We start from the raw sequence: 14,589 nt of genomic DNA on the forward strand, positions 1-14,589 counted from the left end.
TTCCCATTGTGCTCCCCTGGAGGTGAAAGACTCCAAGGTTCTTAGCGTTGTTGGGATCTCTGCAGGAGGCTGATTACCTGGGTCTGCTTTTATCTCATCACAGGAAGGTTGGGGGGGCTTTCCGTTTCCGATCACTTCATTTCCGGCCTCGTTCTTCCCACCATTTCTTCCCTGCGTCAACTCGCATCCCACACCAGGTTGCATTTTTTTGATGTTGTTGTTACAGAAACACAATTTGTGTCCCATCCCAAAAGTTTTTTACTAGTTTTACAGAAACCGATCCCAAAATCTCAGCTGAATACTCACCTCCATTGTCTCATCTCACTTTTTCTTTTTTTTTCTTTTAATAATTGGAGGGCATGACGGTTTAGGGAAAACAAAAAGGAGGGCGCATGCAAAAAAGTTTGAGAACACAGGTTTACGCAGTCTTTCAGGATCATCACCTCACCAAGTTTCTCCCATACTCCCCCCTCCTCCCCTAACCCCGGATCTCTTGTACTCTCGTTGACAAGCCCTCCCACACTTTTGCTTTCTTCTTCTTCTGCCTATTTCATTGCTTGTTTCCCTTTAACTATGTCTCTTTGAAAAACCGTTGCCATCTTTCTCAGCTCCTCCATAAGCTAAACTTCTTTCACCAAAGCATTGTCTGAAATTATAACATTCCAAACAATGGTTTCACCAATCAGCCTGCTCCCAATTATCAGCAAAGTCATGGAATCCATCATTGCTTCGGATATGAAATCTTTCCTCTTCTCCAATGGCTTGATCTCTGATCATCAATTTGGTTTCAGACCAGGTCACTCTACTCTGGACATGCTGCTTCTGCTGTCTCAACAATGGATGGAGGTCCTCAATGCCAAACAGGAAATCAGAGCTGTCTCCCTTGACATATCATGTGCCTTCGATACGGTCTGGCACCCAGCTCTGCTCACCAAACTCTCCTCCTATGGTATCCATGGAAATCTCCATGCATGGCTTGCGGACTTCCTCTCTGGTCGTAGTCAACGTGTGGCCCTGAATGGATTTCTCTCATCTCCCTTCCCGTTCAGGCTGGAGTTCCCCAAGGCAGTGTGCTGGGCCCTGTGCTTTTTCTGGTCTTTATCAATGATCTCTCCGACTCTGGAAAATCCTCTGTATCTCTTTGCTGATGACTCCACTCTCTGCCACTCCATTCCTCTTCCCTCAGATCGGCAGTCTGCAGCCTCCTCACTCTCTGAAGACCTGGACAAAATCAGACTGGTCAAACATGTGGAACATGTCTTTCAATCCTGACAAATCTCACACTCTTACTATGTCTCTCCGAAAAGATCGACTGGACAACCCTCCCATCTACTTTCTCAACAATCCTCTCCAAGAAGTTCTGTCGCTCAAGCTTTTGGGTCTCACCATCTGCCATGATCTTTCTTGGGAAAACCACATTTCCAAGCTGGCCTCCAAAGCCAGTTGCTGACTGGGCATCCTCCGTCGTGCGAAGTCCTTCCTAGGCACACCTGAGCTCCTCACCACATACAAGGCTTTCATCCGCAGCTCAATGGAATACTGTTCTCCCCTATGGGCTGGTGCTCCTGCCTCACACCTGGCTCGGCTTCACGCTGTTGAATCCAAAGCTTTCAGAATCATTGGAATCTCCCGCGATGAAGCTATCTCTGAGGGCCTTTCACTCACTCACCGCAGGCAGGTAGGTGGTCTTTGTCTTCTACCGACTCCTCTCCGGCCTTGCTCCCCCAGCTCTCTCTGTGCTCTGTCCCCCAAATATTCCTACAGGTCGCACAAGATCTGCCAGCCACCCTCTGATGGTTAAACTGCCGAAATCTCGGCTCTGCTCACCTTCACTCTTTCATTCTTCTTTTCTCCCGCCTCTGGAACAAACTCCCACACTCACTTCAATCACACTCCTCCCTCCAGGTCTTCAAAACAGCTGTTCACCACCATCTCTTATCTTCCCCCATCCAAAACCTTGATCTTTTCTACCCCCACTAATTCACCCCAGATCCACCTTGTTTGAAATTCCAACTTCTTTCCTGGAAGTCTTGGCAGTGTCCATATGTTTTATACCTCTCCCACCCCCCCCCCCCACCCCCCTTCCCATGCCTCCCCCCCAAAGCCCTCTCCCTCCCACAGTTCTCTCGATGTCTCCATGTCTCTCGGTCCCTGCTCTCAAATGTTGTGTTTGTGTCCTTCCCCCTCTCTCCCCATCTTGTCTACCGCTCCCGATGTTATTTGTTTTGTGTCTGTTTGTCTGTCTGATTAATGTTCGCTCTTTCACGAGCCTCGATCTTGTATACAAAAAAAAAAAAAAAAAAAAAAAAAAGGTAATTTAAATCCCAATTTCTACATTAATTTGGCCACTCTGCTCGAATATCCTTGATCACTATGTGATTATTGGCAATCCTTTAATGATACAGTAACGCACTGCCAATGGTCGACATAAGTGAGATCGCCAAACATGCAGCCAGCGTAATCTTTCTCTGGCACAAACGAGGCGAGACCTTGAGGGTTCTTTCGGTCAGGTTCATCTTGGCTCTGGTTGCGGTGTCATACCAGTTCCTTTTATACCCCGTAGGGCGTAGAGGTTGCAAAACAGCTGAAACGCAACCTGACAGTTTATTAGCAGCTGGTGTTACCCAGCAGACGGTCCAGCTCAAGGAGACAGCAGCACGGTGCTCCGGTGCCTGAAAACCCCTCCATTTAACACTAGGAAAATGATGAGTATTTATTTTATCGCATCTGAGCAGAAGAGGCAAAAGTTGTTCATTTTGTTGAGTCATCTGGTCATTGCTTGTTGATTTGATCAGCTTTAAATCTGTCGGAGCCAGTCATACAAATATGCAACATTCAGAAGTTGGGACGCGAGACATTCCGTTCACATCAATTCGCCATCTCCAACAACAGTTGGTCAAGAAATCATTTAATCTTTGCTATATATCCTGCCATTCCCTAATGCTGCTCATTTACCCTATGTCCTATCCCTAACTCTCCAATAAACATCAAACATAATTCTAAAAAGAAAGCAGAGGAAACAAGAAAGAGCAATCAGAGATTGCAGACCTTTGCCAGGACGTGTTCGAGTGGTTTTTAAGGCTTTTGTATTAAAACAAATATGGCGGCCGAAACACGTGACTGATGGCATCGTTTTTTTCTCCACCAATTTATCCATAGATGACGCTCAAGAAATTTCAACTTAATCGAAGTTTTGTACTTATCGAATTATGACGTCATAATGGAGTAACTTATGACATCATTAACATAGTTACGTTTGTGGGGGTTGGAGATAAAATACCATAGTGGGGATAGAACTGTGTAGGGTAGCATGGACCATGTGCAAGTAGGAAGCTAATGTCGATGTAGTTAAGTAGAAAAACCGTGAGCTTAAGGTTGTTTATGTGTTCTTCACACGGGGGTGAAGACATGCTAATTAGTTCTAGGGTTCAGGATTGATCTCCCCGGTATGCGATATACAAATTATAACAAGCCAGCAATTAAAAACCCATGTCTTTAAACCACAACTACCAACGTAAATGCCAAAAGAAACCCAAACATTCCCGATCAGGCTAAACCCCGCACCAACACCGCCGACAGGCTCCGAACATTACGATCAACAAAAAAACGCCACCCAACAATCGAGTTCGGGAAAAGTCCACGCCCCCAAGTTTGTCATTGGTCGAGCCCGACCATGGGGCGATTCAGTGGAACTCAGTGATTGGTCGGGGTGATGTCAGGGTGACGTCATTGAGAGACTTCGAGAACTGAGGAGGAAGAATCAATCAATCACAATCTCTATCTCTATCTCTATCTCTATCTCTATCTCTATCTCTATCTCTCTCTCTCTATCTCTATCTCTATCTCTCTCTCTCTCTCTCTCTCTCTCTAATCAAACGCTTAATTTGCTCTTGATGTGTTCATAGCTCTTGCGTGAGCATTTCCTTTAAAATTGTTTGTGGTTTCTGTTTGTGTCCTCACCTTTGGTTGGTAAAATTTTTATACTTGCTGATTTCTTTTGAATATCCTTTGTTCTTTTTTGGTGTGTTTATGATCCTTATACAATGTTTCTTTGAACTCGTTGCTTGGTTTAACACTGCTTTGTGGAATGGTTTTATACTTTTATAAGTCAAAAGTCTGTCTCTCTGTCTCTCTCTCGTGCTATTTTTTTTTGGGGAGGACTGTTTGGAGCTCAGAGAACCTTTGCATGTTGGAGCCAGGGGTGTTGTTTTTCGGGGGAGCTGGAGCCGCGTCATGTTTCGGGGGGAGACAACAGAAAAAGAGGACCGGCCACACGAACCCCCTCACGTTTGTGGCGACGCAGAGAGGAACTTCACGCCATCTTGTGTGTTTTCCACGTGAGCGGCTTCGGGCTGCGACTTCTTTCGGTGGTCTCGTTCGAGCAAAGCCGAGTACTGGCTAACTCGATGGAATAAATTATTTTATTTTATCATTCCCCTGTCTGTGTTTGAGTCTGAGTGTGGAGGTACCTCAAGTAGGATTATAGATTTACCTCACTGTTCATTTTCATATAAACCCCATGAGCTCCTTACAGGTAAGCATCTCATCCCTTCAGTCTCATGCATGCCATAAAAAAGTACCGCCAATTTTCAGCATGATCGCCAATTTCCGGGGTAAGACCGATCGGCTATCCATCATCCTGTGGTGTCGATCACTGTTGGCACAACAATACGTTATTCTCCATGGAGAGTTCTTTACAATGAGCCGTGTCTCAATTTTTTCTACCCAGTGCTTTCAGAGATAGAGGTGCAAAGTTTTTCGTTTTTTTCCAAGATGGCACCTGTGCCACGTGATCTATGACATCATAATTATTTTTAAAATTATGCAGGAGGAGGAGTACCGATGATTAAAACTATCTGTCAATCGGATCAAGAGTTGTAGAGAAAATCATATTTATTCTGTGCAGACAAACAGACAGACAGACAAACAAGACAGATAAACAAACAGACTCAAATGCAATACCCTCTCCTCTGGCGAGGGTAATAAGATAAGTAAATGGCACCATAACTTGTTCAGAAATATCTTACCACGGCACGTGACCCAACACAAATTCCATCCTCTAATCTGGAGTCATACAATTGCCTGGCTACATATCACACGTCTTAAAGGGAACAGGTTCAGGTGTCATGGCATGTCGCTTTCAGTCTTTACATATCAAGTCACGTTCCTTCAGGACTCTTCTTCCAGGTTGAACAACAGTTGCACAACACAAGGAAAAGCCTGCCTCTCTTTGTCCATCATCGACCGTCCTTTCCCTTGGTCCTTTGAGGCAGAAGTTTATCGTGAGGTTATCACATGACTGCAAGCACCTGTTGCAATCGCAATGAGTTTGTCCGTCTCGGTCCTGTCCCACGTCTGGACACTTGCAAACACTCCGCCGAGCATAGATTTGTGCATGTGAAGAGACAATTAGAGATCAGAAAGAGTTGCAAGAATATATTGTTTGATCGGTGTGAGCTCGAGAAAGAAAAGCTCAAATAAACTTTGGGGGGGGGGGGGGGGCAGAGAAAAAATCCGCTTGAATAATGCACAAGGCGAGGTTCTCGTGATGCACCTTTCCCTTTCGGCGACCTTTCGATGCTCTCTGTTGAAGAATCCATGAGTTAGTGTTTGCAAAACACCGGCTGTGAAAGGCTATTCAAACACACTGTGCCCACTCCAACCGAGGCCCAGGAAAAGGGAAAATAGATAGGAGACAGAAATAGGGATCCACTTGCACTCCCCTTCCATCTCACCGCTTTCATACATTCTCTTTCTCTCCATCAATAACAAACGAAAAGGTTTCCTTACAACATTTTGTCAACTAGCCCCAAACAGTTTAGATTTTCCTTTTGTCCCATTTTCTCAAACTCACCATAGCTTGTTGTACTCCATTAGAATGTTCCATTTAAGAACCAAATCAAAATGTTCAAAGCTCCAAGGCAACAAAGACGAGTGGAAAAGTCATTTGTTCATTTTCTATGGCCTTTGGCTCCAGCAAGACAGATGTCGCACAAAATCGGTATTTGTGTCTGTATTTAGAGAATAAGAATAATGGTCAACCCCAAGTCGAGTCACATCACTTGTATGGTCCTTCCGTGAGAGGATATTGGTGGTAGGTCCAGGTGTGGGGCAGTCCATGAAATGACCGAGACAAAACTCAGGATTCTGACCAGTGATTGGCACAAGCGCAAGCTGAAGTACAATCTGAATTGAAAACCATAAGGTACACATTAAAGATGATAATATACTCCATGATGCAGCGATCCTGCTAGAATCTAAAAGCAAATGACTTGTGATGGGATTGAACTCGTCTGGGAATTGAACCCAGAAACAGATGATTCAGAAGCTAGCGTACAAAGAATGAGCCTTTCTGCCCTGCCAGCCCACGTTACATATCCTCCGGTTCCTTCCCAAGCTCAAGAACCAATCGTTATTGAAGCAGATCCTAAAAATTCAAAAACAGGGCAAGAGGAAGCATGATGAGTTGCCACTCTTGAACCAGTCACAGCAGTCTGTGTTTGATGCCAAGTATCTCGATATGTCTCTCTCTCTGATGTCGCTGATGTCTCGGTCCCTCTCTCCGTCTCCGATGTCTCGGTCCCTCTCTCCGTCTCCGATGTCTCGGTCCCTCTCTCCGTCTCCGATGTCTCGGTCCCTCTCTCCGTCTCCGATGTCTCGGTCCCTCTCTCCGTCTCCGATGTCTCGGTCCCTCTCTCCGTCTCCGATGTCTCGGTCCCTCTCTCCGTCTCCGATGTCTCGGTCCCTCTCTCCGTCTCCGATGTCTCGGTCCCTCTCTCCGTCTCCGATGTCTCGGTCCCTCTCTCCGTCTCCGATGTCTCGGTCCCTCTCTCCGTCTCCGATGTCTCGGTCCCTCTCTCCGTCTCCGATGTCTCGGTCCCTCTCTGTCTCCGATGTCTCGGTCCCTCTCTCCGTCTCCGATGTCTCGGTCCCTCTCTCCGTCTCCGATGTCTCGGTCCCTCTCTCCGTCTCCGATGTCTCGGTCCCTCTCTCCGTCTCCGATGTCTCGGTCCCTCTCTCCGTCTCCGATGTCTCGGTCCCTCTCTCCGTCTCCGATGTCTCGGTCCCTCTCTCCGTCTCCGATGTCTCGGTCCCTCTCTCCGTCTCCGATGTCTCGGTCCCTCTCTCCGTCTCCGATGTCTCGGTCCCTCTCTCCGTCTCCGATGTCTCGGTCCCTCTCTCCGTCTCCGATGTCTCGGTCCCTCTCTCCGTCTCCGATGTCTCGGTCCCTCTCTCCGTCTCCGATGTCTCGGTCCCTCTCTCCGTCTCCGATGTCTCGGTCCCCCTCTCCGTCTCCGATGTCTCGGTCCCTCTCTCCGTCTCCGATGTCTCGGTCCCCCTCTCCGTCTCCGATGTCGTCCCCCTCTCCGTCTCCGATGTCGTCCCCCTCTCCGTCTCCGATGTCGTCCCCCTCTCCGTCTCCGATGTCGTCCCCCTCTCCGTCTCCGATGTCGTCCCCCTCTCCGTCTCCGATGTCGTCCCCCTCTCCGTCTCCGATGTCGTCCCCCTCTCCGTCTCCGATGTCGTCCCCCTCTCCGTCTCCGATGTCGTCCCCCTCTCCGTCTCCGATGTCGTCCCCCTCTCCGTCTCCGATGTCGTCCCCCTCTCCGTCTCCGATGTCGTCCCCCTCTCCGTCTCCGATGTCGTCCCCCTCTCCGTCTCCGATGTCGTCCCCCTCTCCGTCTCCGATGTCGTCCCCCTCTCCGTCTCCGATGTCGTCCCCCTCTCCGTCTCCGATGTCGTCCCCCTCTCCGTCTCCGATGTCGTCCCCCTCTCCGTCTCCGATGTCGTCCCCCTCTCCGTCTCCGATGTCGTCCCCCTCTCCGTCTCCGATGTCGTCCCCCTCTCCGTCTCCGATGTCCCATTCTCTATGATGTCCCTCATTCTCTTTGATGTGTGTCTCCCTCTGTGTCTCCCTCTGTGTCTCCCTCTGTGTCTCCCTCTGTGTCTCCCTCTGTGTCTCCCTCTGTGTCTCCCTCTGTGTCTCCCTCTGTGTCTCCCTCTGTGTCTCCCTCTGTGTCTCCCTCTGTGTCTCCCTCTGTGTCTCCCTCTGTGTCTGTTGTCCTTCTCTCTGTCTTTGATGTTTCTCTCTCTCTCTCTTATGTACAGAGACGTCTCTCTGATGATGTCTGTCTCTGTCTGTCTCTCTCTATCTATCTCTCTGATTTACAGAGATGTCTCTCTGATGATGTTGATGATTCTCTCTCTTTACAGAGTGTCGGTACCACCGAAGAAGCATCCTGAGCAAGGGTTTACTAGGTGGTTAGCCATTGCCTTCCGAAGGAGTTTGGAATTTTGTATTGACCCCGGATGTTGGGTGCACTGTGCAAGGTCCAGGCTGGCTGAGTGTTCTGTTAAACACGCAAGTGCCTCCGTCCGGTAGGCTGGCCTCTCTGTTCATTTGGCTGGCTTCCCTGTTGAATTTCCTGGTTGACAATTGTGTCGTAACTTTTCGAAGACCGAGCACTCCTTTGTGGGTTTGCATACAGAATATTAATGCCCATGTTCATCTCGAAGCTTGGATTGCTGGTAGCGATAGCTCGCCTACTCTTCGTGAAGGACCATGTGGGATCTTCAACACCCACCAAATAATGCTGACAGACTGAACGCCCAGTTAACGTCCATCCAAGGGATGGCACACACATTGAGGAATCACCATACCTGTGAAACACCAGGTTTCACTACACACTTTATAGCTGCGCAGATATTCTAACCCAGGCTAGATAGTTTAGAGGTGAGTGTGTGGACCTCTCAGAGTGTAGGCCATCCAGTTATCCCGGTGCAAAGTATACATGAGTAAAAATTATTCCCACGTGTAGTCACAACAAGAGTATGGAAACATCAAGCTCATCCATCTATAGAACAGGTGGAGTTCAATTGTACCACAAGCCACACCAACATGCTGTAGAAACACCACATGCTCTGGAGTACAGGAGAACGACCATGAAACCTCAGTGTGTCCCATTGTTGTTTGGTGACTTTCTACATATGGATTCCACCAGAACAATGGATGGAATGAACAAAATGTTGATTGAGGTATGCCAACTGCCATGGGAAGCAAGGAGATGCCGACGTTTCGGATGTTAACTCTTCAGCAGAGACATGAATATATTGTCCTGTCTGTAGCTGATAAAGACCTGTCTCGGACGGATTAGCCGATCTAGCTTACACTCCGAGGTGTTCAATCAAAAATGACGGTGTTCTTTACACGCGAGGGAAAGGAGAATGACGAACTTACCTTCACAGGTCCCACCGGACGTCTTCAAACCTGTGATGATTAATTCAAGCCGACACGGGATTTAAAATGTACAAAAATACCGGCTTTATTGAAGAAATGCCGGTAACAAAATAACACACGGCAAAACTAAGATTCCTAAATGGGACGCCCCCTTACAGACCCATATACACACAAAGAGGAAAATAAAGGTGAAAAGAATGCATAATGTTTCTAGGTACTCAGCTCTGAGTGTCTCTGGAATCCCCTTGGGAATCGTCAAAACCCCCACATCCTTGGCGGGAACAGCACAGGCCTCCGTGCTCAGTTCGCTCGCGGGAAATGCAGGCCTCGGTCCACAGTCCATGCGTGGAAAATCGCTGCCTCTGTCCGCAGTTCGCTCCTCCTCATGATCACGATGATGATGTCGGAACACGACCGTTCACCCCAAAAACCCCACAGCCAAGAGCTCGTTTACTTCGACCGTTCGTTGAGACTGTCCCACCGCAAAAGAGCTCATCGGCGACCGTTCACCTCCAGATCCAAAAACCGAGAGAAAGCCAAGGGAGAAAATGACAGGGACACCGTTCTTTATGAAATCCCGAAGCAGAGACAAAAAATGCCGGCTCTCCAACTCCTTTGTACTCAAGGCTCTGACGTCATCCGACGCCGCCCGCGCCTGCCCCTATCAGCCAGTCCCTCTTCATTGCTCGACAAATCTCACCAATCACTGCTCTCCGGGGCATGGCCTCCCGGACCTGCCTGTTCTTGTGACCACCCGTCGGTGGTATCATCGTTGGTGCTCAAAGTCCTGTTTCAGGTTAGCTTTTATTTAGTGCCGTTTAATGCGGTATTGCCTGGCTTTGTGTGTGTGCTGCATTGTCATAAATAAGGAACAGAGGGGAAATAACAGAGGCAGTTACATACAGGGGATTCATTACCCATAATCACTAACTAACTAACATAACCCCACCCCTCTCATGGGGACACTTATACATTTACATGACATACGATCTACCAGATCCCTACTTATGATACATGGGGTTTCTTGTTCTTCAGGACAGTCGGAGCACACTACCTATACACTTCTACCTGGACTAAGGTAATAATTGCCTACCCCCCCCACAAACATAACAATATAAATCATTTTGCTCTGATGAAGGGTTAACATCTGAAACATCAGCTTCCTCTTGCTTCCCATTGTGGTTACCATAACTCAATCAACGTCCTGTTCATTTCATCCATTGAAATTATTCCATACTCAGTACAGTGTTGCTTTGTTCATAGTCTACACATGTATTCTTCATGCATGTTACATATGTCGAAGCTGCTGCATGAGCGAAAGATTTTAGGGTTATTATTTTGATTAGGATTAGTGAGCAACCTATCAAATTGAGTTGCACTGATGGAATCTGTTCCAAGAGGTTAGCGTTTTAGTTAGGGTTAGTGAGCAACATATCAAATGGAGTTGTATTGATGGAATCTGTTCCAAGAGGGACATCATTAGCAAGTGCACGTTGCGCTGGAATAAATTTTTGAATTTGGCCCAATGCTTTCATCTTTATCGAGTTAGAGGTTTGGCTGTGTCTTGGCTGTGCGTCTAATTCAGTGCCAAAGTACGTTGTGGCAGGAATTTGGTATGTTGACCAGCGTATCAGGAAGACTTTTTACGCACTCTTCATTGAAAGACGCCTTGGGATCTTTAATGTCGACCAGGTTCTCAGCCTAGCAGATGGATCCCCCGACTAACAACGTGTTGTGCATGGGATGGCAAGCACACTTGGTGATGCACGTCCTGCCTGGGAAGCACCAGGGTGACCGTTTATAGTCGGTCGAGGAATCCAACCCAGACTAGACAACACAAAGACGAGTGCACTACCTCTGCGCCATTATGTCCGGACACTGGGGAGGTACGTTTGGTTAACATTGCTGGTCTTGACCAATCTATGTGCATATTCTACAAGCACCAAAGGACATTGTCACTAATGCAGACAACAAACTTTGTTTGCCTTCACAAGGTCATCACAAAACATTCAAATTGGATACATTTTTATGTGTAGTCAAATAACCTTCATTTAACACGACTATTTGTTTTGTCTGTGTGCAGACAGTCTGCATCATACATTTGCAGGCTTTGTCTGCCCTCTCGTGGTCACCGTGTAAGCAATGTACTGCACTGTGTGAATTAAAAGTTTTAGAGGAGTTCGTGTATTGCTCGATACGTTTATGTGTAAATCCAATATTGCAACAATTGGATATTCACTAATAATCGTCCATAAAACCTAAAGATAATCATCCACATGGTTTAATGTGGACCCAGGTTGAACGGTGTATTCACTTGGCCTTGTGTTGAAATTCAGTCTTTCATAGAGTTTTCAAAGGTTCCATGGAATACCAAATTTTTTGGTAGACATAGTTGAGGCCTGTGGAAGAGCTAGTACACTGAATGGATCAGGACATAACAGGATGGAAAAGGAACAGTGGAGAGCACAGGGAAACACCAACAGCAGATTTGAAGGCCGAGAGAGAGGGAGACTTGGACAAACAGTGGGTGCGGGAAGAATAGGGGGCAGGAGAGGATGCATCGGGTGGACAGGTTGGATACAGAAGGAAACTCCAAGGAGGGAAAACTGGAAAGTTGGAAGGAGGACGGATTTGGATGGGGTTAACGAGGGTAAAAAAAAGATCATGGTTATGGATTGGGGATGATCAAAAATGGTGGTGAACAGTTGGCTTGAAGATGTGGAGGGAAGAATGAGATTGAAAAAAATGTGGAAGTTGGTTCCACAGGAGGAAAAAAATAGGAATGAATGAGTGGAGGTGAGCAGTGATCCTGTATTTAGGTAGTTTCACCAAATGGGGGTTGATGGTGGACCGTGTGTGTCCTGCAGAAATCTGGAGGTGTGGGGGATGAAGCATGGAAAGAGCAGAGGATGCAAGACCAGAACAGAGGTGGTAGACCATTAGTTTGCTCACCCGCATTCCTTTGTCCCTCATCTACCCTGCCTGTGGAATCATGTTCCTGTGCCTGTACAATCCTGTTTCTCCCTCTACTGCTTCCTGGATGAATCTCATCACCGAGGATCTTTTTTTTTTAAATCCTGCTTTACCTCCAGTCATATCTCGTCGTTTCTTTCAGGTCATGTTCATCTCTCCGACCGTCTACTCGTTCCCTCCCGTCCACTTGTATTGATCACAATCCTTCAAAAGCCTCCACTTTGCAACAAAAGATCGTTTCTATCAACAGTGGTCTTGAAGAAAAATGGCCAATCAAAACGTTTTGCTAAAAGGCCATTTTAGCTCTTAAAGCTGGAGGAGTGAATGAATGAAAGAGGCTTAAAATTACAAACGTTTTTTTGAAAGAATAGCAAATAAAACTGCTAACAAACAATAAAGATCGATTCAAAGGGCAACGTCCTCAACAAAAACAAATCACAAATCTAAACTCGAGAGTTCACACTTCATAGAACACCGTACCCAACACAGTGCGCAAGTATACAATTCAATTTAATTAAAATGATTTTAAAGGTCGTATGAATAAAATCCAGAAGTTTAGCGCCGTTGATGGTGTCTTATACACCACCTTATTTAACATGTCTAAATACTGCTAAACAGAAGAGTTTTGAAAGTGCCAACAAAGTGATTTGTGTTCCACAATTCAAGTATATAATTCAATTTAAATAAAATAAGTTTAAAGGTTGTAGAATTTTTTTTAAATTCCAGAAGTTTAGTGCCGTTGATGCAGTGTCTTATACACCACCTTATTTAACACCTTGCACTTGTTTCTCTATGCCTGTTGTTTGTGTACTTTATAACATCCTTTAAAACAGTAGGTTTCCTGTTTGGAATGATTTTCAATTTTGTTTAATTACCAGACAGGCAGACAAACAGACAGACAGACGAGTACAAATATTATCACATTCCTCTCTGTGCATGTGCGATCGGGAAGAATTCAGAGCCAAACTCCTGTTAAACTACAGGTTCGTTTTCTGATTCATGTTACGATTTGAGTTCAAAACATAAGATTCAATTTAAATTACTGGCATTTGCAGACAAACAGCCGGATAGACAGACAGATAGTGAACCAATTGTTGAACCCGACTTTTCGCTTCGCATGCGTGGGGTGGGTCGAGGAACAGAGCAAACTTGATATAGGCCTACTGTATTTGTACACACCAACTATCTCCATTCATGTTTAACTTTCATTAATTCTGCTCTATATGCATTATTGAAGCTCTAAGGCATACATTGTGGTTTGTTACCTTGTTTGCAGGAGTATCCACTGTAACCGGGACAGCAACGCCATTCGAGTGCAGTTTGTGTGCGGTAAGAGATGCGATAAGTTGGCCGTAGCACAGTCCTGTAACTACAACAAAAAACACACGAGGATTAATTATTGTAAAAGATATGGTGACCATAAGAGTGCAATAAAGTAATATAGGTAATGTGAAGATCTCACCAATATAATGCAATAGATCTATCACTTTGAATTCCGGAACATATTGTCATGTGGAAGGCAACCTCCTGACAGGATGTGCAACAACATCTGGGTGGACACCGTCATGCAGAAGCTGACACTTTAAGGATAGCCAAACTATCACTATTTTTCACAAGTCAATGCCAAAGCAGTTGTAGTCGAACTGTGATTCATTGGGATCTATTATTGCACAGGTTATAAAACAGGATTGCAATAAATTATCATGACAAAATGGTAGCCATACAAGTATAAGCCATTTCTCAAAAGATAAATAAATAAATAATGACCAGAGACATGGTTATAACACAATAACTGATAGACAAAGCAAGACAACCACATACTTTCCCACAAAGGCACCCATACACACACAAAAACGCTCGTCGGGCAGCTCATAGTGAAGAACAGGAAGCAGGGACAGGAACTCGCATGGTGCTGCTTTGTCTCCACCTCGGCAATGGCAAGGCGGTGGTCCAGAATCAGGGTGAACGGCTAGAGTCAGAGAGGTGGTCGAGTGCCAGGGGTCCAAGGCAGAGAGTCAGATAGGTCTGAAAGTTAGACCGAGCCAATAGCCTGAGAGAGAGCGAGAGAGAGAGCGAGAGAGAGAGCGAGAGCGAGAGAGAGAGCGAGAGAGAGAGCAAGAGAGAGAGCGAGAGAGAGAGCGAGAGAGAGAGCGAGAGAGAGAGCGAGAGAGAGAGCGAGAGAGAGCGAGAGCGAGAGAGAGCGAGAGCGAGAGAGAGCGAGAGAGAGTGAGAGAGAGCGAGAGAGAGCGAGAGCTTTGACTTTTGTGTCCTTTTATTATAAAAGTATAAAACCAAAAGTATTCCAACTCCACTTCACATACAAATCACAACCTCATTTGCAATGCATTTGGACAAAACACCCCCCCAAAGCCCCATAA

The 14,589-nt window shown here is 46.3% G+C and overlaps 1 protein-coding gene across 2 annotated transcripts in view; it reads right to left on the reverse strand.

The window, feature by feature from the left end:
* The window catches only part of LOC137439454 (uncharacterized), a 400,511-nt gene that overhangs the window by 284,915 nt on the left and 101,007 nt on the right, over positions 1 to 14,589 (reverse strand). For both annotated transcript variants that reach the window (XM_078768562.1, XM_078768561.1), the window contains exon 3: positions 13,477 to 13,580. In XM_078768562.1, the coding sequence (XP_078624688.1) occupies positions 13,477 to 13,580 (104 nt within the window). The remainder of the gene's footprint in view (positions 1 to 13,476; positions 13,581 to 14,589) is intronic.

Source organism: Myxine glutinosa, chromosome 14 (assembly GCF_964187855.1).
Source record: "Myxine glutinosa chromosome 14, kmMyxGlut1.1, whole genome shotgun sequence".
Classification (NCBI taxonomy): Eukaryota; Metazoa; Chordata; class Myxini; order Myxiniformes; family Myxinidae; genus Myxine; species Myxine glutinosa.